We start from the raw sequence: 25,120 nt of genomic DNA on the forward strand, positions 1-25,120 counted from the left end.
TGGATTATTTGCTCTCGATTTCTATGCGTGATAGAAATCTCGAGCTCATAATCTAATTGTCAAAGTAGAAAGTGGCTTAGCAGTGTGAGTCTGTTATCAAAATGGAGGCTCATTCGGTGCGTTTTCGAAGTGCTTGTGGGGAGGATTTAGATAAAGTTCTAAACTACTAGTGGGCTTATACTAAAACAATTAGAACTGCAACTAAGTGAAGAACTGGCCTCAGTGCTAAGGCTCCTTAGCATTGATTCGCTCTCGATTTCTATGTGTAAAAGTTGACTCGGGCGGCGCCCTCGTCGACTATCGCGCGATAGAAATTTCCAGCTCACAATCTAATTGTTAAGTAAAACTGTAGATATAGCTGCTTGTTTTAGCAGGTTTTATACTTCAAAGAGTCGTAATGATAAATCGATGTTTTTGTATTTTCCATATCTAAACCATTTGTTTTTCGGGTTTTTGTATCTCCTAAGATGGCTGTAAAGCATCCTTTTTTTAAAAGCGCCTTTCTGGGAGCGCCCGTACATTTTTCAAGATGACGGAGATAGATTTCTTGCAAAGACCCATTTTGTTACCGGTTTTCATTCTTTTAATAACTTTTATATTTCTTTTATTCAATGCAGGACGTTGCTTGTGGGCAATAAAACAAAATAAATTAACGAACAAACAAACATGTGCTACATATTACAGTTAACTGAACTTAACTCTGCCAAGAAAAACTGCTTTATATAACATAGCTAATCGCTCTTTTGTTTTACCGCGCCTTTCAATAACACGCGAAATATTAAGCTAGAAACCTAACTAACAACTGCGTTTTTGGCTGCCGTCAATCATAACTAGGACGGTCTGCACCAAAGATCCTTGAGAAAAAAAGCCAACAAAATGGATGGAAATCTACCAATTAACCCACGGAAATTAATTTCTTGAATCTGTTGAAGTGAGCTTCTGTTTCGTGATAGGTCCGGCCAACATGGTTGACGGCAGAGAAACACGAAGCCGCTTAAGCAGAGCTTGCGTGTCTCGAAAGGCGCTATAATTAACTGTTGAGCGAGACATCGCAAAGTCTGCTAGCTTGAAGAAATTTAGTTAAATCGCTTTTGAAACTTCACGTGAAACATTGACTAAATTGATATTGTGAATTAACATCTATAAATGGACGACATATTACTTTTACATATTGGTTTCTACTTTCTATAATTAGAAATCTTAATATAGAATGAACATAGCTTTCGGTACTTTTGAAAGTGTCTTGTTTGCAGCTGTTTATTAATTCTTTCATATATGTTTCATTATTAGAACATAGCTATTTATCAAAGTTTGCCTAGCGCGAGTAAATATTAATTTATTCATTATTTTCCTGTGCGCTCATTCTAACAGAAAACCCTATACTAATGGCATAGCTGTACAGAGACCATTAACCCCATTTAGCCAGGGTGAACGGTGGTCGTAATCTATCCTTGCAAAGACAGCATTCCGATAGTGGTCAAACTTTGCGACTTCTCCGAAAAATTATCAGGCTATATTTTGGTGTCAATTATTTGACCACGTGACTTCAACCTTTGATTTATCGAAATTTATTGTTTCTTGTGTTTAAATTTCTTTCTTCGCCCGAATTTGGATCTCATGGCGATTTTATTCTATAGTCTAAATACTTCCTGTTTCTTATAGTTTCACTGATTTTTTGAATCAATTTTAGGTCTGTTCTAACGTTTTTGAAAACTTCTGAAATTCAAAAACTTCTGGAAAGTGTCACGAACGAAAAAAATGCTTAGGCTAAATAGAATTAGCTGGATTTATTTGCATCATTAGATCAGCCACTCGCTGGCTAAGTAATATAAATGAAGAAATATTTAGACTGTAGTATAGTATATTTGGCCTGGAGTTTGTTTCCGAGTTGTCTTATTTCACAGAGGGGGTTTTCAGCCATCTTGGTTTACAGATAAACCGAAATTGGCTATATTACTCCACATGGTTTGTAATCGCTTCCAACTTATAAATTTCTTCCAAGTACTGACTTTTCTCTGTGACATCTGGATCAGTATCGTTACCATGGTAATTCGAATTCTCATCGGGCAGCTGGTTTTCTTTGTCATCATCGCCGTCCTCAACGAGATTGTTGTTGCCATCTTGGCAGTTTTCGGCATTGTCGATATCTTGAATGATACAGGATCGTATGGACCTCCCGTTCAGTGGACAAGGTGGTCTGCAATGGTCTGCCATTGGTTCTCCACTGCTGTTACGTACGCCGCGGAACGCATTCATCTGTTAAGTAACAAAGAAGGAATTAAGAGGTCATTAACTTCAGCTTAATCTTGCCAATGTGTAGCTACAGATCTAGAGCTGCCTTATAATTCAGTGACAACGTTTCACCGGCCCAAACATTAACCACGTAACCATTATTTAACCACATTAACCACCATTATTTCTTCGGAAAGATTACAGCTAATTACGGACATTTAAGCAAGCTTTTAAACTCAGTTTAAACTGTATTACCTGAGTGATCATAGATTTCCTTGGTTTGGTTTGAAGAGCAACCAAACAGACGGAAAACGAAAGCAAGCCCTGAGCGGTACAGAGGTGTTTGTGCCCCGTTTTGTAAGCTCGTCTTTACTTTTGTAAATTAGCCCTACGTGTTTGTGTAGAAGGAGAGCTGAAGGAAAACGACAGTACGCTTTGGGCCCTCACAGCTAACCTCGTGTAGTAAATTGATTACATACAATACTAACATTACTTACACTACTAACACTTTTTACAATACTAACATTACCTACAGTACTTACATTACATACAATACTTATATCACTTACACCGTTGCTGACATTACTTACAATACAACCGTTACTTACACTACTACTACTACTCACAATACTATGGTAACTTACACTACCGATAGCTTACAATATTCTTTTACTTATGCTTGACATTTATTACATATAAAATCAACAGAATGCTATATATAAGTATCTAAAAGCTCACCGATGCTCGAACGCTTTGTGACTCCGTGGATAGTTTGCTTTTTAGCAATACTTTGAACGCTGTTATGCTGTAGGATTCACTTTCTTAGGCTGCCGTATAGATGCAGTAACGAACTACTATCAGGCAAAGGTTGACAGCTCGGAAAGATCGCTTCTCGGGGTAATGTTCATATATTTTAGCTTTGTTCGTCAGAGCTACCTTGGGCAAGTTACAAGAGTTCCACCAAGAGGTAAGAAGGTTCCAGAAAGAATGGACGTGCCGACATTCTACGAACAGATGCTCTAGGGTCTGTCTTACACCACACAATTGACATTCATCACTTTCGATAATTTTAGCTCTAAAAAGTTTGTCGCGAGTGTAAAGAATATGGTGGTTTATTTTGAATTGAAACATCGAGAGTTTTATGTTTTTGGTGACTTTAAACGGGAGAATGTAAAACGCCGCGATGCTCCGATCAGTAAAACCGGCCCTAAATTAGACGAACTTGGGATGTAGGTTTTTGGAACGTTTTGGAGACGTGAAGTGAGCGTGCTTGCTGACAAGTCCAAAATGAAAAGTTTAAAGGGTGTGCCGACTGTCCTACGCTAAACCTCGTGTAGTTACCCCGTGTAGAAATAAGCATCGATTTATTAGAGGCTTCTTACGAATGATTACAAAGTATGCTGAGTTATTAGTTACCTGCCATTGCAACCTTATATACTCTAAGTATACAGTCTTGTCTCCTAGACCTCACTGACCTGTTTCTCAGATATATCCATGATATTTTGAGATATTATCCACGTTACATTTTCGCTCAAAGGAGGAGTTGTGAGGGACCCTTGGTATGTCCAATATGCTGTCATGTCTGTGAAAGACAGATCGTCGCATCATCGAGTTGATCAATTGAATATACCATGCTATAGAAAATACAGCCAATCAGAATACAGGAAAGTCGTTGCAAATTCGACGGTATCACATCCAACCTTCCTATCATGCGCTGCGCGTATGTCGCATTGATTGCGTTGACCACTATGTACCTTCTGTAGCATGGTATAAAATAGTTATGTAAAGCTCTCTGGTGGGATGTTCCATGGTATACTACTCGAAAGCGTTGCATAACTAGTGTATTTATCCATGATATAAATGCCGAAATAGTGTTTTACTTTTGTTATCTAAAATGTCCAGAACGCGGTCCTCTGGTTGGATTACATTTGCATATTTAAATTTCTATAAATTCCAAGATCATTTAGGAAGCATAGACCACTGCTACTAAAACCACCACCACCACCATCTACAACATACGGTCCAAAGATAAAAACGCACACTATAGTAATTTAAATCTAACCTTTAATGAAGTGGTTGGGTTCAATGGTAGATTTTACTTCTAAGGAGAAACAGCCCTAAAATGAAGGTAAAATCAGAAAGAAGAAAGCCAACCACATTTTTCAGAACTTTGAGTAGAGTATTAAATTCATTGCATGCAGGGTCTACCGGTGGGTGACTGGTCTATTGTAACCAGTTATGTATGGTTTAGGTCAAATTGACCACCAACGGCGCATCCCCCTCCCTCCCGAGCACTGGGTAAATGAGGATTATCCAGCTTTAAGGTCGCCACACACGAGGTGATTAGTTCCTGCGACTAGTCCCTCCCTGTAACAAGTCGCAGGGACAAGTTACATCGTGTTTACTAGCCATTTTTGCCACAAGGGACTAAAATTTGGTCCCTACGAATAGTTCGACTTGTTCTTCAAAACGCTTCGTGTGAACTGTTTGTGGGACAAGTCCCTGCGACCAGACCCTTCGTGTAAACTCTTCAGGGGACTAGTTGCAGGGACTAGACGCAGGGAATAGTCCCCTCGTGTGTGCCGACCTTTATGGATTTCAAGTTAATCATGGTTGACTCAGTGGCTAAGGACTGTTTTCATTCCGATTGATAGACTTGAAAAATTTAGGACATTAGCGGGGGGGGGAAGAGGAAGAGGAAGGTGTTGATCTGGGAAGCGAGGAAACTACTCACAAGGTATGATGTTTAAACACTCTCACAGCTTGTAGTTTAGACTCCTAGTTCTGTTTCTCGCTCTGATCCCTGACTATGTTTGAAAACATTCATTTCTCAATGTTAGAAGTTAAGCGAAACATTTCAGTTATCAGCTGTCCATTCCCCGATACTCTTGTTGAATCTAACCTTGTTTTCGTCACGTGAAAGCAATTTCACGATTGGCTTTAGACCTTCGTTGTCTTCATCCGATACCTGTAAGGTGAACGATGATGAACGTCGTACATATGTCGTACATAACACTTGATATGCATTTTTATCAAATGAATAAATTTAAAGACGTCATTATCCTTATCATTATTACTATTATTGCAAAGACATATTATTTAATCCCAGGTCGCCTTCACATTACCACACAGAATTTTAATTTCTGTACTCCTCATGCATATCTTAATAATTACTTTAGAATCTTTCCTGAATTATAACTGAATTAGACAAGAAACAAATAACAACAAACGATAACTAACAAACAAACTATCAAAATCTCAGAGGTCGACAGGGGGAACGACCGAACCACAAACTGACAGGTAGGCAGACAGCCACAAAAACAGACGGACGAACGGACGGATATAAACAGACAGATAAATAGAGAGACAAACGGACAGATATACTGACATACAGACACATAGCCTTCGATATTGGTTAAGTGACTTCACATAAAAATAGTCTGTTCCAGAAATATAGTCTGCTGCATTTACGAGGTTAACACCCTTCACCTGCCTGCAACAAGTCGTTCCGCAGAACTGATGGAATACTTTAATGAACCAGTTCTTTATAAAGAATTTAGGTTTACCTGAAAGAAGATTCCAATAATACACAAACCGTTTTCTCCAGCCATCGCCTGTCCGATATTTTTGTATAGGTCTTTGTTCCAGTGAATGAGTTGAACCTGTGCAAAGTAATTTATATTGTCAGAAAGAATGTACCCCTCAAAGTGGAGGAGCAGTTACAGGTCTTTTTCTCTCGGAAAGTCATGTGTTACGTGTTACCTCCAATGGATAATTCTGATCATCTATGGAATGCTCAGAGCCTGAACTATCGTCTTGGCCCCAGTGAAAGCGGATAACAGCCAACTGGTATTTGTCTGTTAAGGGACCACCTGTAATAACTGAGTAAGGCAGTAGACAGTGTACGTGAGATTGACGAAAAACACCAAAAAGATGTCGAACAGTTTTCAAAAATTGAGCCAAAACTTAAAACAGAAAATCTAGTAATCTACTTTCCTACGATATATGATTTCAAAATAATCCACTTTCGGAATAATTCATTTAAAGCAGCAGTGCTGCTGGTAACATTAAACTCAACCAAACTTTGATCAAATATGATAAGATAGATATCTCAGCCAATTTGTATCATAAATGTGTGATTCTTTGCGATACAAATCTACTAGATGTTTTCCACAATATGAGCTTAACAGTTTTGCTACCATGGCGACATACTGGGTTCCAGACCTCTCCGATATTAAAAGCATTTCAGCCCAACCAGCCTTAATTTAACCTGCCCATCATTTTGATATTTGCCAATTATGCCTTAGCTGCATGATCCAGCAAGCATATAAATATGTTACTTATGTTAATGTTTTTCGAGCTGAAAATCACTAAAATTTTAAAATCGAGTTGGCGAGAGACTGGACAAGAGTGAGCTGCCGTGAGAACAGAATTTTTTATGGCCGTATGTGTGTTGCCTGTAGAACTATTAGCCTACCAAGTTTCAATAGTCTCTTATGCAAATTGACCGATATAGCTCTTTTTATATACCTCATGTAATATTGGGTTGAGAGTATGACGTCATCAGTCCTTTCATTTCCATGTTTTACACATTTTTCAAACTTTTAAAATATCTCTGGAACTAATGGAGACATTTACAAACGGTAAACGGCGTTTTTAATCTTTCGTGGAGTTCTATTTGGTACACCGTTAAAATTCAATGGGTAAAAATCCGGTCATAGTAGCACTTATAAAAGAAATTAAAATCGAAAGTGAAATTGTAAAACCGGCCATTACGTTCGAATTTTCTCTCACGACTTACCAAGTGCGAATATAAACTACATAATTTGGATCATGCTCTGAATTTGAACCGTGAACTTGTCAACACCGCAATTAAATTTCAACAACCAAACCACATAGTATTAATAAACATCTTTTCGTAGTCTAACTGATGTAAGATAAATTAGTTGTAAATTTTGTCCATAGTTCGATTGAACAGCAGTCCTTTTAGGAGGTACTAGGTATATCACATTCAGTGCCTAATGACTTAGCTTTTTTGGCAAAAAACTGACGCTTTCTTAAAACGGTTTTGGTGTTAGTTATTATTTATGTACAATCTCCAACAGAGTTTACAAGATTTCCTTTAAATAAATTCAATGAAAAGCAAAAACAAAACTGCAGGAGACAGACAAACTCGATCAATGCAGCGAGTTTGGCCTTGAAAAAGTACTGACCATAAAAATATCTGAGCAGAAGACGTGTAGCCATTTTGTCTAGCAGAATATGGTGTTCAACAAAGATAACGAAGTACAGCTTAGAGCTGAGTTCAAAATACTTCTCTGTACCAGGGAAAAAAGTAAAACAATTCAAGGAAATAAAAATGAGGAACATGGATTATTGCTTTGTTGCTGACCTTCAACCCAGTTGAATCAATCGCGAATCTCGTTTTCTTTATAACATTTGAAAGGAGAATTAATATAGAAATATTAACATTTCGGAAGTTTCTTTCTTAGTTAATTGTTAGAACCACTGTTATCTATTTAACTGGAGAGTTTGAATAGAGTGTGCGGCAATATATTTGCTCTACCAATGAATATAGACTTACGTTGGTAATATCGGCAACGACTAATTCTTATGTTAAGCATTCACAATAATCTCGAAAATTTCAACACAGACTGACATAGTGAAAACGTGAAGAGAAAACAAAGAAAATAAGACAAAACAAACAAAAAAATATATCTCAGCAAATAAATTGTTGAATCAACACTTTGACCTCCGTACCGCAAAATAAAACATTAAAATACATCCTACAGCCTATGTAGGGGTTAGGAAGGTTATTTAAATTTCTTCGAGACACAGCGTATATTGTTTGAATATCTTTAATATGACATCCTTCGTAACTATTTCAGAATAATACTGTTGCCAGCTTATATTGTGCGTATTGTAAATGATTTTTCTTTTTAAATATAGCTTGATCGTGCAGTTATAATAACAAACGAGATTCCAGTAAAATCGTTTTTTACGAAACGTCCTTTTTTACCTGATTCATTTTTTGTTATCGTGACTTGCAGATGTCTTCCATCGTTTGTGAGCGTGCTGTTGTTGATGCTCCCGTAAAGAAATTTGATTGGTCCTACAATGTTGTCATCTTTTGCGTTCGCAGTCTCGATGTTAATTGGGGATTGCAAATTACCTTCCGCGACTTTGTAGCGATCTTGCCAACTTTGAGGGCCTGAAATACATCAGTACATTAATGGAATTCTCTATCTGCTCAACATAATTAATATCTAATCGTTTAAGGCAGTGACTGAAGTTGCGAAAGCATCTTAAATTTTGCATCCATATGCAAATTGAACGAAAGATGGATTAAAGGTGTTTTGCAAAATGTTTTCGTGCTGCGAGCAAATTGAGAAAGTTCTAACGATGAATTTCGTCCTCTAAATTAACGAGAGTATTGTCTCTGCTTGACGAAGTTTTGTTTAGACATTAAAACTTCCAAGATTCAGAAATGGTTCAAAGTCTGTTATTCACAATCAAAACTCGAGATTAAGATCCATAATAGAGCTAAGTTTTAAGCCGGTGGTTTTAAACCAGTGGCTTTTCTGGCTACCAATTTGATACAAGTTATTTTCACCGCGGAGGTATGTTGTCAGGATGCAAAATATAACGCTAGATGAGGTTTTTATTTGGAGTTGAGATTCAACCACACGTTCAGTCCCGAATAAGATGATAGCAGAACCGGAAGAACACTGGTTTAACGAAAAAATATAATCAGCAGGCATTCTGAAGAAAAAAAGAATGGTTTCAAGGCAAGAAGGTCAGGATTTTGTCACCCAGAAAGCGGTTTACAATGTGTATGTCAAAGTGTAGCAATTAGAAATATCACCAAAGGTTCTGTTCGAGTTCCTTGGGTGAACAAGACAAGTTTGGGACATTTTGCATCAAAAATGATAAATTAAAACAAAATGAAAAAAAGATCGATGAAAGATAGTCAAGAACAAGCCCTTAGAATTCAATAAACGTTATATTTAATTTTCATTTGGAAGGAATGGCGCAACGTATGGATATATAGTGGTAAATTCACGGCCGTAGGTTGCGAACGAGTTCAACCGTCAATACTGAAAGCACTGGGAATTAAATTTAACTAAGAAATCGACGACAGCAAACTAGGAAAAAACAGTGGTTGAATTACTTACCAAATCCATTCTCAGCATAACTCCAGGATGATGTATTCGTCATCGTAACCGGTAAAATATTTCAAGTTCAAATAATATAAAGCGTGAGATTCATGAAAAGCAAAGAGTCTACTGTGAATCAAGCGGCTGCCTTCCGTTCCGCTGCGAAAAGCTCCCTATGACCTGTTTTGAATTAATGAGAATCTATCTTTAGCGGGAATTGAAAATATTCGCGTGCGAGGTGATCAATTTGGCCAATAGCCTGCGCAGAACGCAGGAGAATTCGTGTAAACAATACTTGAGAGACGTGTACTTGAGAGTGCATTATGAATTTATCATTATTTTTGTCTGTTGGGTTTTCAAATACCCAGATGCGCGCCCAAGTTATTATCCTTACGAATGCAAATGAGCTGCAGCCAAGTAGCAGGTCAAGCTGATGAGAGAAACGCGGCACCGAATCACGCAACCATTGTCAAATGCAATTAAAATAAAAGCTTTTGGCAGACAAAATGGAAGATACAGGGATATTAACGAGATAAGTCTGCGAGAGGACATTTCAATAAACAATCACCTAAAATTTCAGGATGTTTCTGTCTCCAGACGGATTTAATCTTTAAGGATCACATTGTCGCTCTTAAGAAATGCTTCATTTTTTCCAGCATTTTAAACAAAAATATTTTAAAAAATGTTCAGTTGGGCGCCAAACCTTTTACTAAAGAAGTAAAAACACTTATACATAAACCTCCTTCAAAAATCAAATCTCAAGGGTTTTTTAAACCACGTTCTGAAAAGTCCTGCAATATTCATCTCTATATAACTCCTTTAGGAATTTTCCCTCGCACGCGATTTGTCTAAACGCATCACGTGACTGAATACGCGCCAGGTAAACCTCGATAATATTGGAGTGATATTTTTCAATTCCTCGTGTAGCGAAAAAATATTTGGAGGATAATATAATAAACACAATAGCAACCATTGACTTTAAAAATAAATGTATGTTATTTGCCGGCTGTGAGGTCCGCATAGTGAAAAACTGTGACCAAGGGCAGCATTTTCAAGCCCGAGCGAAATTTAGGAGCCGTAGTCGCTACAGCGGGGAAAAAATCCGGCCCGTGGGCCATATCGTAAAAAGCTGGACCAGTCACGAGCGCATGATTAGCCAATCAAGTTCGAGGATTTAGGATTCCGGCCCGCTCAGATGCTTGGGAAAAAAAATAAACTCGTATATTTCTCCTGGTGCGTATCTGTTGTTCGAAGCTCAGTTTTCCTCGAGCGCTCTCGGTCAGACTGCCTGCTTCTCGGAATGGTTGTCCGAGAACCAATATCTGAGCATATTTTCGCGCCAAATAGTAGCTATCGTTTCTACGTACGGAAGCGATTTTCCCAAGAGCCGTTCTCCAGTTCTTAATATTGGCGATGTTGCGCTGGTCAATATGTGTAACGTTCAGAGCAAAACCCACAAAATTTCACTAATATCGCCCATGAGGAGGTTTTGAATGCTCAGGACGAAACATAGATAATATCGTTGGAACAGAAGACAACCCTGGAGAGACGAGCATGAAGTTAAGAGAAAGAAATATTTGCGCCCCTCAACAAGTGCAATATTATTAACAGTCAAACAACATCAAATTGTGGTTTACTGATTATAATTATACCATATAAACAAACTACACTCTTCTACTGAGGCCTTGGGACATTCTCTTTAAAAGCTTCTGAATCGCCCATATTTCCTCGTTTTTTATATCGCGCAACAGAAAACCACTTGTTTGCGCTGGTGGCAGTCGCCATTCCCAGCTCTGTGGTCTCCTTCCAAACTACTTGAGTAAAATGTAGGATTACCCCTCCCTTGCTCGTCCCCGTGTTGTAGTCAAAGTTTGATTCCTCGGAGTACCAATCGGCGACCATTTCACGGCACTGGACGCAAGAGGGATTCTTGGGTCCTTGACACTGTGTTGGCATGTTATTTGGGTCACCAGGCTGGAAATAGGCGAGGTTTTCACCGGATCCCTTGTTAATGCTCTCGTAATCATGCTCCATGTTATCTGTATATTCGGAAAGAAATTAACAAATTGAATCTAATGAAAATGAAGCATCCCACAAGATCCCGTTTTGTGGGCGTGGCTTGAAATGTTTTTCACCCCTACAAGGTACCACTTGTAAAACAACACATTATCTCCTGTCATGAAAAGTACCGCAAAAGCTGCCACTGTGGACCTTTTGAAGATGAACACCCTCAGAGGTATCCCAACCGCTATTATTATCACTTGGTCGGCCATTGTGGCGCAGTTTGCGGGCTAAAATGGATAATTTGGAGGGATAAAATGTAATTTAGACCACTGAAATAAGCCAACGAAGAGTGAGATTAAAACAATCGCACGATGTAAGCAGGGAATCAAAATCGAGAAGCTTTTACAACAATTAGTCGTACTTTTATTTTAAGAGAAGCTTCTGATGTAAACATCGCGTGTGGTAGCTCCATTGCTGGTGGCGAAGTGCTTGAAAGTTTTGCGGCTTCAAGCCAAACGCACTCAGCTCAACCAATTATGCCAAACTGTCAGTTTACCAATTGTACAATTATTTCAATACTTACAAATAAGCTTTATCGAACTTTCCTTTCATGTCTTCTACAATTTTTGAAAACTCGAATGGCAAGATTTTGTAATTTCTAGCCAGCTTCGCTTGATGTATTGTGTATTTTCGTTGAGGGAAAATAAAAGCCACTCAACTTGTAAACACCCGCGTGGTTGTTCAGACTGTTTTCATTGTTGTCATTCATTTCACTTTTTATTTTCTCAATGCCCTCCAAAGTGATAATCATAGTAATAGAGTTTATGTTCTTGGGCATAAATATGTTTTGGGCCTTTCTCAGAGCTCATTTTAACCGTCGCCTAGCGGCTCGGGCTAAAATGAGTCTGAGTCGGGCCCAAAACATATTTATGTCCGCGAGTAGAAACTCTATTGCTTTAGATTACCCTAAAAGGTGAGACAAACACCCCCGTCCTTTTTAAATGAGAGTCTCCCCCCGGGTGACGCCCATGTTTGTTTATTTGTTTGTTTGTTTGTTTGTTTGTTTTGCGGGGATGTAGAAGCATAAATGTTATCTTGTTTAGAGTGGTCTACTAGCTAGGTTTAGACCCGTTTAAGCCCTGGGTGGCCTTGGTCTGATGTATTCTTGACGAACAAGACACCTTTTTTGTGGTTTCTGGGCATTGTAAATACAAGTTAGAGGTACCTTTATACCTATATTCTCAAGAGTAAGTCTCATTACCAACCCGTGCCCATAAGAATTGAATGTTAACCTGCAATAGACTAGATTACTCCTAGTTATTAAATATACACCAACCACCCACTGGTACTTTTCTACTGGATCACGACATTTACGCAATTGACGGAAGAATTCCAACATAAAAAAACACAGGGCAAAAAAAACAGAGTTTAGTTTAAATTACAAGTAACTGTGCATGTCTCAGCAATGCAGTACAGCTCGCCTGTGCGGACACAAATCACAGCAATAAAATACATCAACATTACAGCCCTTGTTCCCGATGACGGACACCTCCCTGTCACGGCGACCTACCCATGTCCACACGGTGGCCGTTGTCGAGAGGTTGGAATGTACTTACTTATGTCAGCAAGATGGTTCGCCCACTCCTGCGCATCCGCTTTCAGTTGTGTATTCCATTTCAGAGGAGGAACTCCGTGCTTTGCGCGATATTCATTGTGAGCCTTCAAGCAGTCTTTTTCAAATCCTGTCATACCTGAAACGCAAGAATACAGCAATATACATTCTAAAACGTTTCTAACCAGGTTAAATGTCAAGTAAACATATTAATGAAAAGCTGATATTTTATTTAATTAGCATATCGTTTCGTTTACGCAGCTGAATGACATGACCTTATTCTGGAGATCATCCGCGTGTGGAGAGGTAGGAAGTGAAGAATCACTATTATTTAGCGGTAGCGACCTTACCTTTTGAATTTTGTTTGCGCTAAAAACTATTCAGCATAAGTAGAATTCTACTAGTATACCAATGCAAATGCTGCAATCTGATTGGCTGAGCTACTCGTATACCATCAGCCATTAGAGTGCAGTGGCTGTCGGTCGTCCACAAAATGCGACATTTTAATCGTTTATCCGAAGTTTTGGAAGAAAGTTAGATGTAAATGGATAAATTAAATTCACCATAAGACTAAAAGAAGGACATTAGCGGTTTCTTGACTTTAAAAACTTGAAATTATTGAAAAAACGGGAGCGCGCGCGTAAACAACTGCAAATTTACCAAGGATTTTGTTAAAGCGTAAAGTTCAATAGTGCGTAGAAAAATAATTAAAAACCGTTATTTGCGTTTATTTCAGTTACAATTCTTCTAAAACAATAAGATTATTCGCTCTCGATTTCTATGAGGCGATAGTTCATTCGGCCTTTGGCCTCATCAACTATCACCTCATAGAAACCTCGAGCTCATAATCTAATTTTTAATTAGTCATTTGCAATCAAGCGCGATGCCTATTCGCCCATATGGTCGATTTTTAACACTGCTACTCAAAGGTGGTGATTTACCCATCAAATATTAGACTTATTAGAAACTACCCCACATTGGTCGTTTTAGAGCCCTTAAAAGTACTGCGTATAGACTTACGCTCATCCTTGTTTTTTTTTTTTTACTAGCAAAGAAATTATACAAACCCTTTTCCAACAATGCCACGTTATGGTAAGTCCTCAGACATTTAGTGATGACTGACAAAATTGTCTCTCACCTTCCGTTCCTCCTCCTCCTCCTCCCCCAGCAGGAGTAGGGGGGCTCCCCGATGGTAAAACTGTGGATCCCTGAGGCATCGTGGTTGTCCCCGATGGTACAGTGGTAGACCCAAGTGGTAGAGTTGTTTCCCCTGGGGGTACAGCTGTTGCACCCGGTGGTGCTGGCGGCTTTGCCCCTGAATAACAAAGCATGTATTTTAGCTTCACAAGTGTGCACCAGCTATACACTTTCTTCTCTACATCATCTCCAATTTTTTTTTGCACCCAAATCCAAAACTATGGAGAGCTAAAAGAGGAAGCATTAGAAACCCTAAACGGTCACAATGTGCAGCTATTAGATATCTATTTATCGGTTATATACGATTCATTGAGAATGTTCTCTTATCGCTTGTTATTATGTTTCCTTGGCGCACCTGTAAGCTAGCTGGTGCATCCGGTAGACTCTGCTTATAAAGTCTGAGACGCACCGTTACTATAGTTAAGTGTGTTGTTCAACTAAATAAATTATCTACCTCTATGTCTTTGTCCATGTCTAGTTAAAAAAAAAAAAAAACTTTTCTGCGAAGTTAAACCGACTTGCCCTGCCCTTCTTTCGGATACACAATCGCGAACAATTCAATTCAATTCAGTCTTTTACACTCTACAAATGACGACATAGGTTTGTCAACGGCCAAAGCAGCTTGTTTCAAACAAAAAATATAAACACAATGTCACGACAAGGTTTGTCTATCACCACACATTATAATTCATACTGTGTATCCTTTGCGTCATTTGGTGTTTTTCAGTCCGGACAATAAAATCCTCTTTCTCAAGGTTAAGCTTTCAATTTGTCATTCTTTCCGTCTGTGGAACCACAGTGAAAATTATTTCGTAGAACCGTTATCAACTTTGCTTATTTTGTAATCTTACCTGAAGGCATTTCACAAATGAAAGGTTTGGGATATAGGCCGTTCAGATCGTTAAATAGTCCCTTAGATCCTGGTGGGTAATCTTTGGACATGACAGCGACATTTCCATCACCAGACGGCTCGTACCTTTGCCATTTGTCAATGGTTAGCGGCTTTCCACTAACCCACTGCCAAGTTCCCTGATTCTTCAAACCTATGTGCCATTCATTTACTCCAGGAAGTGTGATTTGTTGCATCTCGCTATTGATGAAATTCCATTCAGCTTCTGTTTCCATAGAGACTAGATCACCTCCTTCGGCTTTACAGCTGTCTCGGTTCTTGTCCCAGGTTTTGCCCGTTTTAACGAATTTGTAGCAGGAATTAGCAGAACATTTACCGCCAGTTCCTAGAACAATTATACAAGTATAATTACTTGAGGATTTCTGCTAATTATTGAACTGCAATAATTCGTTTTAGCACTCAGGGCGCCAATTTACTTTGGTAGCTTAAAGGAGGGTGCTTAAAGGAGGGTGCTTTGAACATATAAATCTGAATGTGGCGCATTACTTTCTGAAAAACCACAGGTACTTCAACTTAAGAATTGTAACAATATGGGCTCTAATAGCCATAACTCTCAATATTACATTCAGACGAGTAAGTTGACCTCATAATGCATTCGTCAAGTTAGTCTGTCGCATGACAATACCTTGACGACTTCTTCCGCTATGGGGACGCTTATTGGAAGGGGGAGCTAAATTATTGGAATAGGAGCGCTTATTAAGATGCGGTACTTAATGGGGTGAGCGAGTTTTAGATAGCGGGCGCCTATCGCAAGGAGGGTGTTTAATCGACTCATCAAGGTCATCCAGTCAATGTGTATGCCATCTAATACCTCGACCACCGAACAAGAAACTGCAACAATACTCAGCCTTAATTCAAGTGAGACTATGATTGAAATATGGCACGTCAATATGTGTCACTTTCATGAGTGGATAGGTTTAAAAGTACATTAAAATATAGTATCGCAGTGGCAATATCTTCCTCCTCACTGATTTCCAATTTACAGAAAACCTATTTTGGCGCAAAAACGTGAGTTAAACACAGTTACCACCATAAGACTGAGATGTAGGTTGCTGAGCTGGACTTCGGCCTGGCATTGTGGTAGGCCCTGAGGTTGGTCCTGACGTTGGTTCGGCTTTTGATGTAACTGAAAAATTAATACCGATGAATTGAGATCCACAGTAGAGTTTATTTAGCCTGCGTATATGGGTTATTGACCAAGTGTGCGATCGACATGGCTGTATATTGGCCAAGTTCGCTTTTTGCTTGTTCATGGACAGAGACAGAGGACGGGACACAGCGGGTAATCCCGAGCGGGCAAGACAGCGCCATCTTGCTCGTTCAAGTAGCCAGTCACAGCGCATGTAAGATTCGATTTATCCTACCCGTTCACGGAGCTAGCCATATAATAAAAAATACTTTTTGTCAATGTTTAAGGGTTCACACATCCCCAGGACTAACCTGCTTTACATCCGATGTACACAAAACCTTTAATTAAGGTGCACTGACAATAGACCATTTTACAGTTGTCTGCTCAGTGACCTGGCCTTTGTATGGCAGCGAGGCTAGAGTTGACCTTGGTTTGATACAGACCTCACTGCTTTTGTTGTGTAAAACAAGTTTTTCTGATGCTAACTAGGTGCATTTACATGACAAACGTAGTGAGGTCTGTATCAAAACAAGGTCAACTCTAGCCTCGCTGCCATACAAAGGCCAGGTCACTGAGCAGACAACTGTAAAATGGTCTATTGAAATTGAAAAAGCGCCACAACAGCAATCTATATCTAGCAATTTGTTCCATGATCTTATATCATTTTAAATACATTTAATTACAATCTCCTACCTGTTGAGATCTGCGCCGTTTTGAAGTTTTCAACTGGATTCTCTTTTGAAAGTTGAGCGGGAAGCTGGGTGGGTACGGCCAAAGTTGGTCCGTGTTCAGATATTTGTACATCACTTGCCCCAGGAACTATGTAAACGAAAAGAAATACTTGTAGTCAAGTTTTATCCAATTTATTCATGAAGTTTTTCATCAAATCATTCTTTTCGAATGAGTTTTTGTAAGACACCCATAAGAAAACACTGAGCCAAAAAACCATCATGCTTAGGGGCCAACAACATGAAAAAAAAAAAAGGAAATTTAAAGTAGAAAGCCTTTCCGTTTATTACGAGCTAAAGTAAACGATCTCAGTGCATGGAATTAGACTATTATCTCGCTCTTATGTAAAACACTTTTTTGAGACTCGGAACTACAGTAACGAGGAATATCTCCACTTTCGCTTGATAAAACATTAATCCAGCGAAGGTTACCACTGGTTGTTGTAAATAGCTATTCTTAATAAGCAATTATTGTACTCTATATAAGAAAAGAAAAGAAATTGAAGTTCAAAGTTCAATTATGAGATGCTCAGGGGGACAAATTAATATGTATTTGTCCCGTAGACATCCCATAATAGCTATTTGAAACAATGAAATTCAGGTCTATTCATTAGGGCAAGCCGAAATTTCCGACATTTTCGGCGAATTTTTAATTTAACTTTAACCTAAATCCTGAACAGCAAGTAATATAAACATGGCAAATTTACACGAAAAAAGATTTTCACTTACTTTTAGACAAAATGTTCTTCATTTTGAAACACCATATGGAGGCGTTCTGATTGTGCCACTGTAGTGAAGGCTCATCCATAAACATGTCGTCATAGCAACAGCCAGCTTTGATACACTTGTCAGGGGTTATAAATGGGCTTTTTAGTTCTCCACATTGGTCCCTTTCAAATGACTTTAAGTGGCACTGAGGATCTTCAAAATAGAAACCAATAAATCCGACTACACTGTAACTCCATTTCTTCGTTAATGATCTTAAGTCATTCTTGCTGCCCCTCCGCAAGGTCAATAATAATAACGAGTTTATTTTCTGAAGGGAACACTTGACAAATTGCACCAACATAACTGATAAACTAGAGGACTCCCTAAAAGATCTATCTAAAAATAAATTATATACTTGGAAAAATTTGAAAAAAATAGCGCTCAATAAAATTAGCATAGTTTAATTGTTGTAAGGGCTTGCTCTATTTGTTGGGAACGGTTACAGACAAGATAAAACAAGCTTTTCATTAGACAAACGTTGGATATGTAGCTGGCCACGTAACCGCCTTGTCAGGTATTTATTTTGCTTTCACGATACTCGAACTGTTTATAAACATTTAAAATAAATTTGTTTTTGCTAGGACGGAACAGCTACATCGATGACTCTGTGGTCAAATCCTGGCATCGTCAGGATAACCCTTCTGTTTTTCTTGTTTTATTAATTAAATATTACTTATCTATTATCAAATTGTTCATTATTCTGATAGCTGGAGAAGTGGAAGAAATACTGTGGAATCTTGACAAACGGACTCCCGCAAGTGGACACCTAGTAATGAACCTGGAGAAACCCAAACTCTGCAGTCTTAATCTCCCATAAGCGGACACCTCACTTTTACTAGTCCCTAGGTTGTCCGCTCAAGGGAGGTTCAACTGCATATCAATAGGTGGTAAATGGAAATGGCTAATTCATTACCGGGCTGCTTCCTTATTTGCACGTCTTTCGATGGAGTGAAGTCATTAAGCTTGAATTTCTCCCCAGGACCTAAGGAATAATGAGCTACGACATATGTTCCATCTCCTGGTGTGATTTTGATACCACAGCCAAGGCGAGCTTCACGAGCGTCAACCACAGATTTGAAATGAGTCACGTTTCCTTTACCTGTGTGACAGGAAATAAAATGGATTAGATTTTTTCCCATTTGTGTAATTTACAGCATTGTCCCTCATTGAAAAAGGATAAAAAGGAACGGTCTACACGATGGGATAAAGGGGTTATGGACTCCTAAGTAAACGCCGTATGGACTGAGGTATTTTAACTTTTAACACAACATCATGTTAAAAAAAATTAACATTTAGTCAAGAGTTGACTAGTTGCCTAAGAACCACCGACGGAAAACATCATTTTTGTACACATCATTTTCTGGAGGACAAAACCCATATCTCAAATGAGCTTCGGGAACAGATACGACTATATATTTTCTGCTCGTACGCGTAAAGCGGTTTAAATCAATATGGCGGTAGATTTTATTTCTCAGAGCTTGTTGATAAAAGTAAGGTAATGTTTAAACATTCCTACACAAACCTGTATTGTAACCGCAGCCGTTTCGTAACTCGCTGTACCAGCCAGTTCTCGAATGAGCTTCGGAAACAGATTCGACCTTATACTTTCTGCTAGTATAGCGGTAATGCAGCTTAAACGAATATGGCGGTTGACTTAACTTCTCAGAGTTGATAAAAATAAGGTGATGTTTAAAAATTCCCACACAAACCTGTATTGTAATCATAGCCACGTTTAAGCTCACTGTACCAGCTTCGTACTGCACCAGGAATCGCTCCTAGTTTAGTTTCCATTCCTTTCCAGCCCCAGCCCTTCCATGAAATGCTTTCAGCGTAATCATCTGTTGACTTAGACCGCTGAACTGTTTCTTGGCCAGCGATAAAATCTGCCCATGACTGCGCAGACTCAGCCAACTGTGGATCACACTTGAGCGGAGGGGAATTGTGTAAAGACCGGTAGTAATTGTGCTGCATTAGACACAGCTGCTGACACTGTGGACCGCACTCTGGATGTGAGAGTGACAAAGTGGGGAAACTAAACTACTGGTTTCACTGGCTCGCATTAGCTAACACTGACAACAGAATAAGCCAATACTATTGCTGTGTCGGAATAATTTCAGATAACTACTTTCGTTTGTTTAGCCTTTGCAAGAAGACACTGATTTAGTTTATCTAAACATTAAAATGTTATTCATGTGCTAAACGAAGCTATGTGGCTGTAATTAGCCAGTGCAACAGGAGTGGCTAAGATTTGAGTTGATGATAAATATACCGATCGAAGAACCTAAGTCCATTTTCAGTGGTATTTCTTTCTACTCCTTGCTACTTCGCAACACAAATACTCTTGATTTGGTGTTTCCGTGATCACGACCCCCTTTCATTTTAATTTACGATCATTTTTGTCATCTGAGCATGTCTTACCCAATCGAGCTCCACAGTTTCCAACATTTTTCCAATCTTGAGCTGAAGAAGAAATTAGAGAAAATGTAATGTCTGACGATTAAGGGCGAATTAGTCGGAAGTTATTATTCTGACGGCACGTTGGAGAGCCTCGCGGTGCATCACGGGATGCTAAGGGACTATTTAAGGTTTTGGCGGGAGACTTAAGTCATTCTAGGTCGGTCTGTCGCAGTGTTTGCCCAGTTTATTTTTTAGTATGTTTTGATTTGATCAACTTTTGTAAATAATTGTAGAATACCCTTTCCTTGGGGTCTCGTGCAGCCGCATTAGATGAGGAATACGTTTCCACATATTCTATGGCCACATATAAAGGGTGGTTTTTAAGTGGTTTTTCGTATCTGGCGCAGTGCGGGTTCTAATTCTCGGAACCATTAGTTAAATTTGTGAGGTAAACGTTGAGGATACATTGAATCTGATGGCTGACTGTCTCATACTCAATAAAATTTTTACAAATGTCTCGAGTGAGTGTAGTCAGAGAATACGTTTATTAACGGCATCCATTGCTATGACACTTTCTAAACCAAACTGATAAACACGAACTAATTAGTTTCAAGACGGTCAGATACCGTAAATCCTCGAATTAGCGCCCGGGGCACTTATTTCAAATTTAGGTGAAGACACGGGACGCTTATTCCAGGGGGCGCTTATTGAATTTTTCCCAATTCGTGGCTTGACATAATCATTTTTTAAAACATCGGCATAAGCTGTTTATTGACATAAAAAGCTGATCCTAAAGTTTAAATCGCGGAACAGTTAGCACTTAACGTGTTCAACGTGTTTACTAAACGTGTTTACAAACTGAAACAATGTAAAAATCTTATACTACATGACGAAAACTATACATCCTTTGTTGTTTCATTACTCGTCCACAAAATGGGGGGGGGGGGGGAGGGGAGGGGGCGCTTATTTTAAAGTTCGGCCGATAGGAGGGGCGCTTATTCGGAGGGGACGCTTATTCGAGGGGGGGGGGGGGCGCTACTTCGAGGATTTACGGTATTCATCTTTGAGCAACGTGGATTCCGAAATCCGACTTTATTGCTTATGAAAACTGATAGACCATTACTTTCTCCAATTCTAGATTTAATGCGAAGTGATATTATATTTACCTGATATGATCCCACAGCATAACAGCGTAGTGAGTAATGTAGTCTCTCTCATCCTGTAATGAATCCAATTGAACTTAACTGCCGTCATAAGTACAACCATTACGGTAATAACGATGCTGTACTTATCAGATTTTGAGAAACTGAGATATCATAAGTTAATTGGCAGACACTCTCTTATCCCCTTCGCTAGACATATATGGCAGCCATATTTCTCCTTCACCCGTCTCGATCCTGAGTTTTAAGCATTACCACTTAACTGGTAGCAATGAGAAGAATATTCATAGTTGAGTTTTTTCGTTTTCCTGGAGGGCTTGTGTCAACAACTGCCATAATTACCATAATCTTTCTCAATAACAAGCAGATGACACCTTGGGTAATGCTCTTTGCTCTCACACACATCGCTGGAATTAAACTACTTGCAAGGAATTCTACAGATGGTTTCGGCGAAATAAAAGTGCAATTTAGCTAATTCATTTGCGATATATAGCATTCCACCATGTGGGATAAGTGGTAGTACTAATCTCCTCAAGTTACACGATAACCCGAATAATTTCTTCCATTTCCAACAACACCGGTCGTCGTCTATACTTTACGCATCACTGAAATACTTTTGTGCAATATTTACTGACAAAACAACAACAATAAATTCTTCAGAATGGACAAAGTTCTAGTTCCCATGGACAAATTACAATAAATGTTATTTAGGAATGGTTTGTTTCATGCAAGTTCGTAACTGAAACCGAACAATCTTGAGAACACAAATGACTGTTAATATTTCATTACTGCGCGGGCCTTAAAGCGATTTGTTTGCTAAGTTTTTTGTAAAGTAAACAAGACTTATGTTCACCTGAAAAACAGTGCATCTTATTTACTTTGTGAATTGATTTTGTTTTTCTCGAAATAAAAAATATCCAATAGATTGCCAGTTAATATCCGTGTAGTTAAGTCAACAACCGATGAGAAATAAGCAGTAGCAGTACGTGTACAGAAATTATAGACAGCAAACATAGAGTAGGTTACTTTGAAACGACAGGTTACCCTTAATTAATATTAGAGAATGTGGCTTACTGACCTTTCTTGTTTTAAAAATGTGTGAATAGATGATTCTTGTTTAGTCTTGCTCCGCAGTATCTGGCAGTGTTATTTTGTCTCCATTTAGAAGATGATTCTTCCTCATCTTGAAAACATTATAGCACCTGAACGGACAGGTATGTACCTGCTCAATTGCTAAGCAATTTAGCTTTTTTCAACTGTTGTTTTATTGTGTAAAGTAAACGTGCTACTTAATTCCTTACTTTAAGGTACTTTGTTGTATCGTACTAAATTTCATCTACAGTTATCAGTTTTCTCGCGTTCCTTTTGTTGTGCTTCAGTTTTGGTTCATAAGCTGTCTTTCCTTGTTTTTACTGGTACCTCAAACCTCATTGTGGCTTTTAACTGGTATCGTTATAAAGAGTTTTATGACACGTTTTTAACTTTTAAATATCTACAATCAAGTGAAAAACAGCCAATTGGAATTGTCTGCTGCCTTATGAAGAAGAAAAAGGAAATCATCTGCGATCATGAAGCGTTGTCTATCATTTTGACTCATTTTGAATTTAATTTTTATGAGGAATGCAAATTTCCTTAACCTCGTTATGGTTTCCTCCCTAATTGCCAGCAGGAGGCCACGAGCAAGTAATAAACAACGAATAGTTCACAGGTCTTGGGTAAACTTACTGACCACAAAAGTGGCCGCGTTTATTGATTCCACTTAATTTAATTTCCTTTTGTATATTTCGAGAAATGCGCAGTGACGTTGAGTATAAGCTTCCTGTTTAAACAATAGCTCCCGTCCCTCGGATGTAAGGGGGAGATCTGATGGTTCCCCTATCGCAAGTTTTATTAGCGTTTTGAGAAGAGGATGTATTCTGGGAGGCTGAAACTTTCCGTAGCTGCTCACTTAACCCTCTCCAAGATTTGGACGTGTCAACCGTGCTTTCAGGACATTTGGCGTTGCCATAGAAACGGCACTTGCGCATGGAGGTTTAACCAAATTTCATATTTTTGACCGAATATTCTTCGTTTTTCCCAGTTTTTTTCAGACAACATTGCAGAATTTGTATCTTTTTGCTGGCTAATTTCCCACTTTTTCACGCTATATTTTCGATTAATGTATGTGAAGAAATCATGCCGTATTTCACTCTAGTTACTGTCGAATTGTAACACGATGCATGTGTCTTCACAATGCTTACTGTATCGTGTAAATATTTTCTTTTCTCCAGTACATCTTAACATAAACACAACAATTGAAAGCTAAGTGAATGCAGATTTGGCACTACGTTACGATTTTAAAGCCACGATCCGATAAAGAGCAAAGAAATCATGCCCCATATATTTCACTGAAATAACCGTCAAATTGCCTGTTAACCGTCCCAAATCATGCGTTGTTTTTCAATTGTTTTCTTCAGCATATCTCCACAGAAATCTTCGTTCAATGCGTCTAAAAGCTAAGTGAGCACAGGCCCTGAGACAATTGTAACAAGGAGGTCAAGATTTGCGGAGTACCTCAACTGACCAAGACTTAGCATTTCAGGCTGCGTGGAAGCACCCCAACAGGCGGTCACCAAAACAACTACGGAATAGTTCCCCTTCCAAATTATCCCTTTAAGACAGCTTTCTCCCAGTCAAATATCCCTTGTTTACACACCACGGTTGACTCCACTAGTGGACGCCATTTTGAATTTGCCGAATTCAAACTTGAGAAATTCTGCCTGAACTTTTCAAGTTTCGAACGAAATGTCGCACATGCGCAGTTCATGACCCTGTCCTATAATAATGTTATCATTCTCGTCCCCAGAGTCCACGATCCCTCTGGCCTGCGGCAGGGATCGAGAGCTCTGGGCTGGTCCAACACCGGAAGTCCGCGATTCACGGACAAATCTGGCAAATCCGATTGGCTGAGAATACGAAACGAATACTCTGCGCATGCTCAGAAAACCTGGTCCGGCCAGAGATCTCGATCCCTGCCGCAGGCCAGAAGGATCGTGAGCTCTGGGGACGAGAATGTAATGTCATGTGGTCGGATGAGGTCATGACTAAGAGATATTAATTAAACGCAGCACAATTTAGATATATCTTGTTGCAACGAACTACCAAGAATGTGCCACTGCAAATTTCTGTTTATTTTATTTTTATTTAAATTTTATGTTCGCTATTCAAACCATCCTGCGAGAGGGACGACAATTCCTTGCAAGAGGAATGGAGTAACTCCGCGATTTACCCTTTAAGTTCTCTCACACCCATGCATGAACGACGAAATTAGTGAAATGTTTGACCTTTGAGGCAGTTGATAGACGTTTGCTCAGTCTAGCTTCAAAGTTTTCAACAACAGGAATGCAATAAACCTTATTTGGCCACGTCTAAGGATAGTTCTGGTACATCATAAAAATCTGAAAGCTACCGAAAACAGGTACTGTGCTTATCTATGTAATCGCTCATGAAAGCTCGTTCAGTGAAGCAAATATAACTGAGCATCAACATTATCGCATTGCTTGTTGGCCAAAAAGAATGACCTAAAAAACTGATAAGATCAATAATTATACAAGACACTTTCTGTATGCCTTTCAAGTTGTTCTTCTTCTTTTGCGTACAGCTGGTTGCGATTCCCTCGCTTTATGACGAGATGTTGGTATCCTCTCTTGATTTAACGTAATGAACATTTATCACACAAAACAAGCATTACAATGACGTAATTTAATAGACCATATTCGTTTTCTCGGTATTGGACTGGAACTAGCTTGCAATAGAGGCTCATGCTGGGGAATATCATTAAAAACAG

General features: G+C 38.9%; 2 protein-coding genes across 3 annotated transcripts; both read right to left on the reverse strand.

Annotated features, from left to right (window-relative positions):
* Nucleotides 1–572: 572 nt before the first annotated feature.
* LOC145497779 (carbonic anhydrase 1-like) lies at nucleotides 573–9,823 on the reverse strand. Its single transcript, XM_081477637.1, has 8 exons — nucleotides 9,408–9,823; nucleotides 8,252–8,443; nucleotides 5,995–6,113; nucleotides 5,799–5,894; nucleotides 5,135–5,200; nucleotides 4,295–4,349; nucleotides 3,708–3,814; nucleotides 573–2,256 (listed from the first exon to the last, which is right to left on the reverse strand). Exons 1-8 carry the CDS (start codon nucleotides 9,448–9,450, stop codon nucleotides 1,954–1,956), a joined length of 981 nt encoding a protein of 326 aa, XP_081333763.1. The 5' UTR covers nucleotides 9,451–9,823; the 3' UTR covers nucleotides 573–1,953.
* Nucleotides 9,824–10,301: 478 nt separating this feature from the next.
* On the reverse strand, nucleotides 10,302–22,454 carry LOC145497743 (uncharacterized). Of its 2 annotated transcripts, XM_081477591.1 has the most exons (12): nucleotides 22,373–22,454; nucleotides 21,301–21,353; nucleotides 20,156–20,197; nucleotides 19,447–19,740; nucleotides 18,651–18,836; nucleotides 17,699–17,890; nucleotides 16,935–17,060; nucleotides 16,140–16,238; nucleotides 15,054–15,437; nucleotides 14,144–14,320; nucleotides 13,010–13,144; nucleotides 10,302–11,428 (listed from the first exon to the last, which is right to left on the reverse strand). In XM_081477591.1, exons 2-12 carry the CDS (start codon nucleotides 21,350–21,352, stop codon nucleotides 11,064–11,066), a joined length of 2,052 nt encoding a protein of 683 aa, XP_081333717.1. In that variant the 5' UTR covers nucleotide 21,353; nucleotides 22,373–22,454; the 3' UTR covers nucleotides 10,302–11,063. The 2 variants fall into 2 exon arrangements, with proteins under 2 accessions (XP_081333717.1, XP_081333716.1); XM_081477590.1 differs by lacking the exon at nucleotides 22,373–22,454 and having other exon boundaries at nucleotides 21,301–21,520.
* Nucleotides 22,455–25,120: the final 2,666 nt, after the last annotated feature.

This window comes from Orbicella franksi, chromosome 9 (assembly GCF_964199315.1).
Source record: "Orbicella franksi chromosome 9, jaOrbFran1.1, whole genome shotgun sequence".
In the NCBI taxonomy this organism is placed as follows: domain Eukaryota; kingdom Metazoa; phylum Cnidaria; class Anthozoa; order Scleractinia; family Merulinidae; genus Orbicella; species Orbicella franksi.

What these genes read in the sequence shown, in the direction of transcription:
- LOC145497779 (XM_081477637.1), bottom strand. Translation starts at nt 9,450, where the DNA reads ATGACGAATACATCATCCTGGAGTTATGCTGAGAATGGATTTG. An exon ending in TTATGCTGAGAATGGATTTG is followed by an intron (nt 8,444 to 9,407) that starts GTAAGTAATTCA and finishes GATGTATTTCAG; the next exon opens with GCCCTCAAAGTTGGCAAGAT. An exon ending in GATAACAAAAAATGAATCAG is followed by an intron (nt 6,114 to 8,251) that starts GTAAAAAAGGAC and finishes TGCCTTACTCAG; the next exon opens with TTATTACAGGTGGTCCCTTA.
- LOC145497743 (XM_081477590.1), bottom strand. Translation starts at nt 21,400, where the DNA reads ATGGTTGTACTTATGACGGCAGTTAAGTTCAATTGGATTCATTACAGG. An exon ending in TACATCTCAGTCTTATGGTG is followed by an intron (nt 15,438 to 16,139) that starts GTAACTGTGTTT and finishes TAATTGTTCTAG; the next exon opens with GAACTGGCGGTAAATGTTCT. An exon ending in CATTTGTGAAATGCCTTCAG is followed by an intron (nt 14,321 to 15,053) that starts GTAAGATTACAA and finishes TTTGTTATTCAG; the next exon opens with GGGCAAAGCCGCCAGCACCA.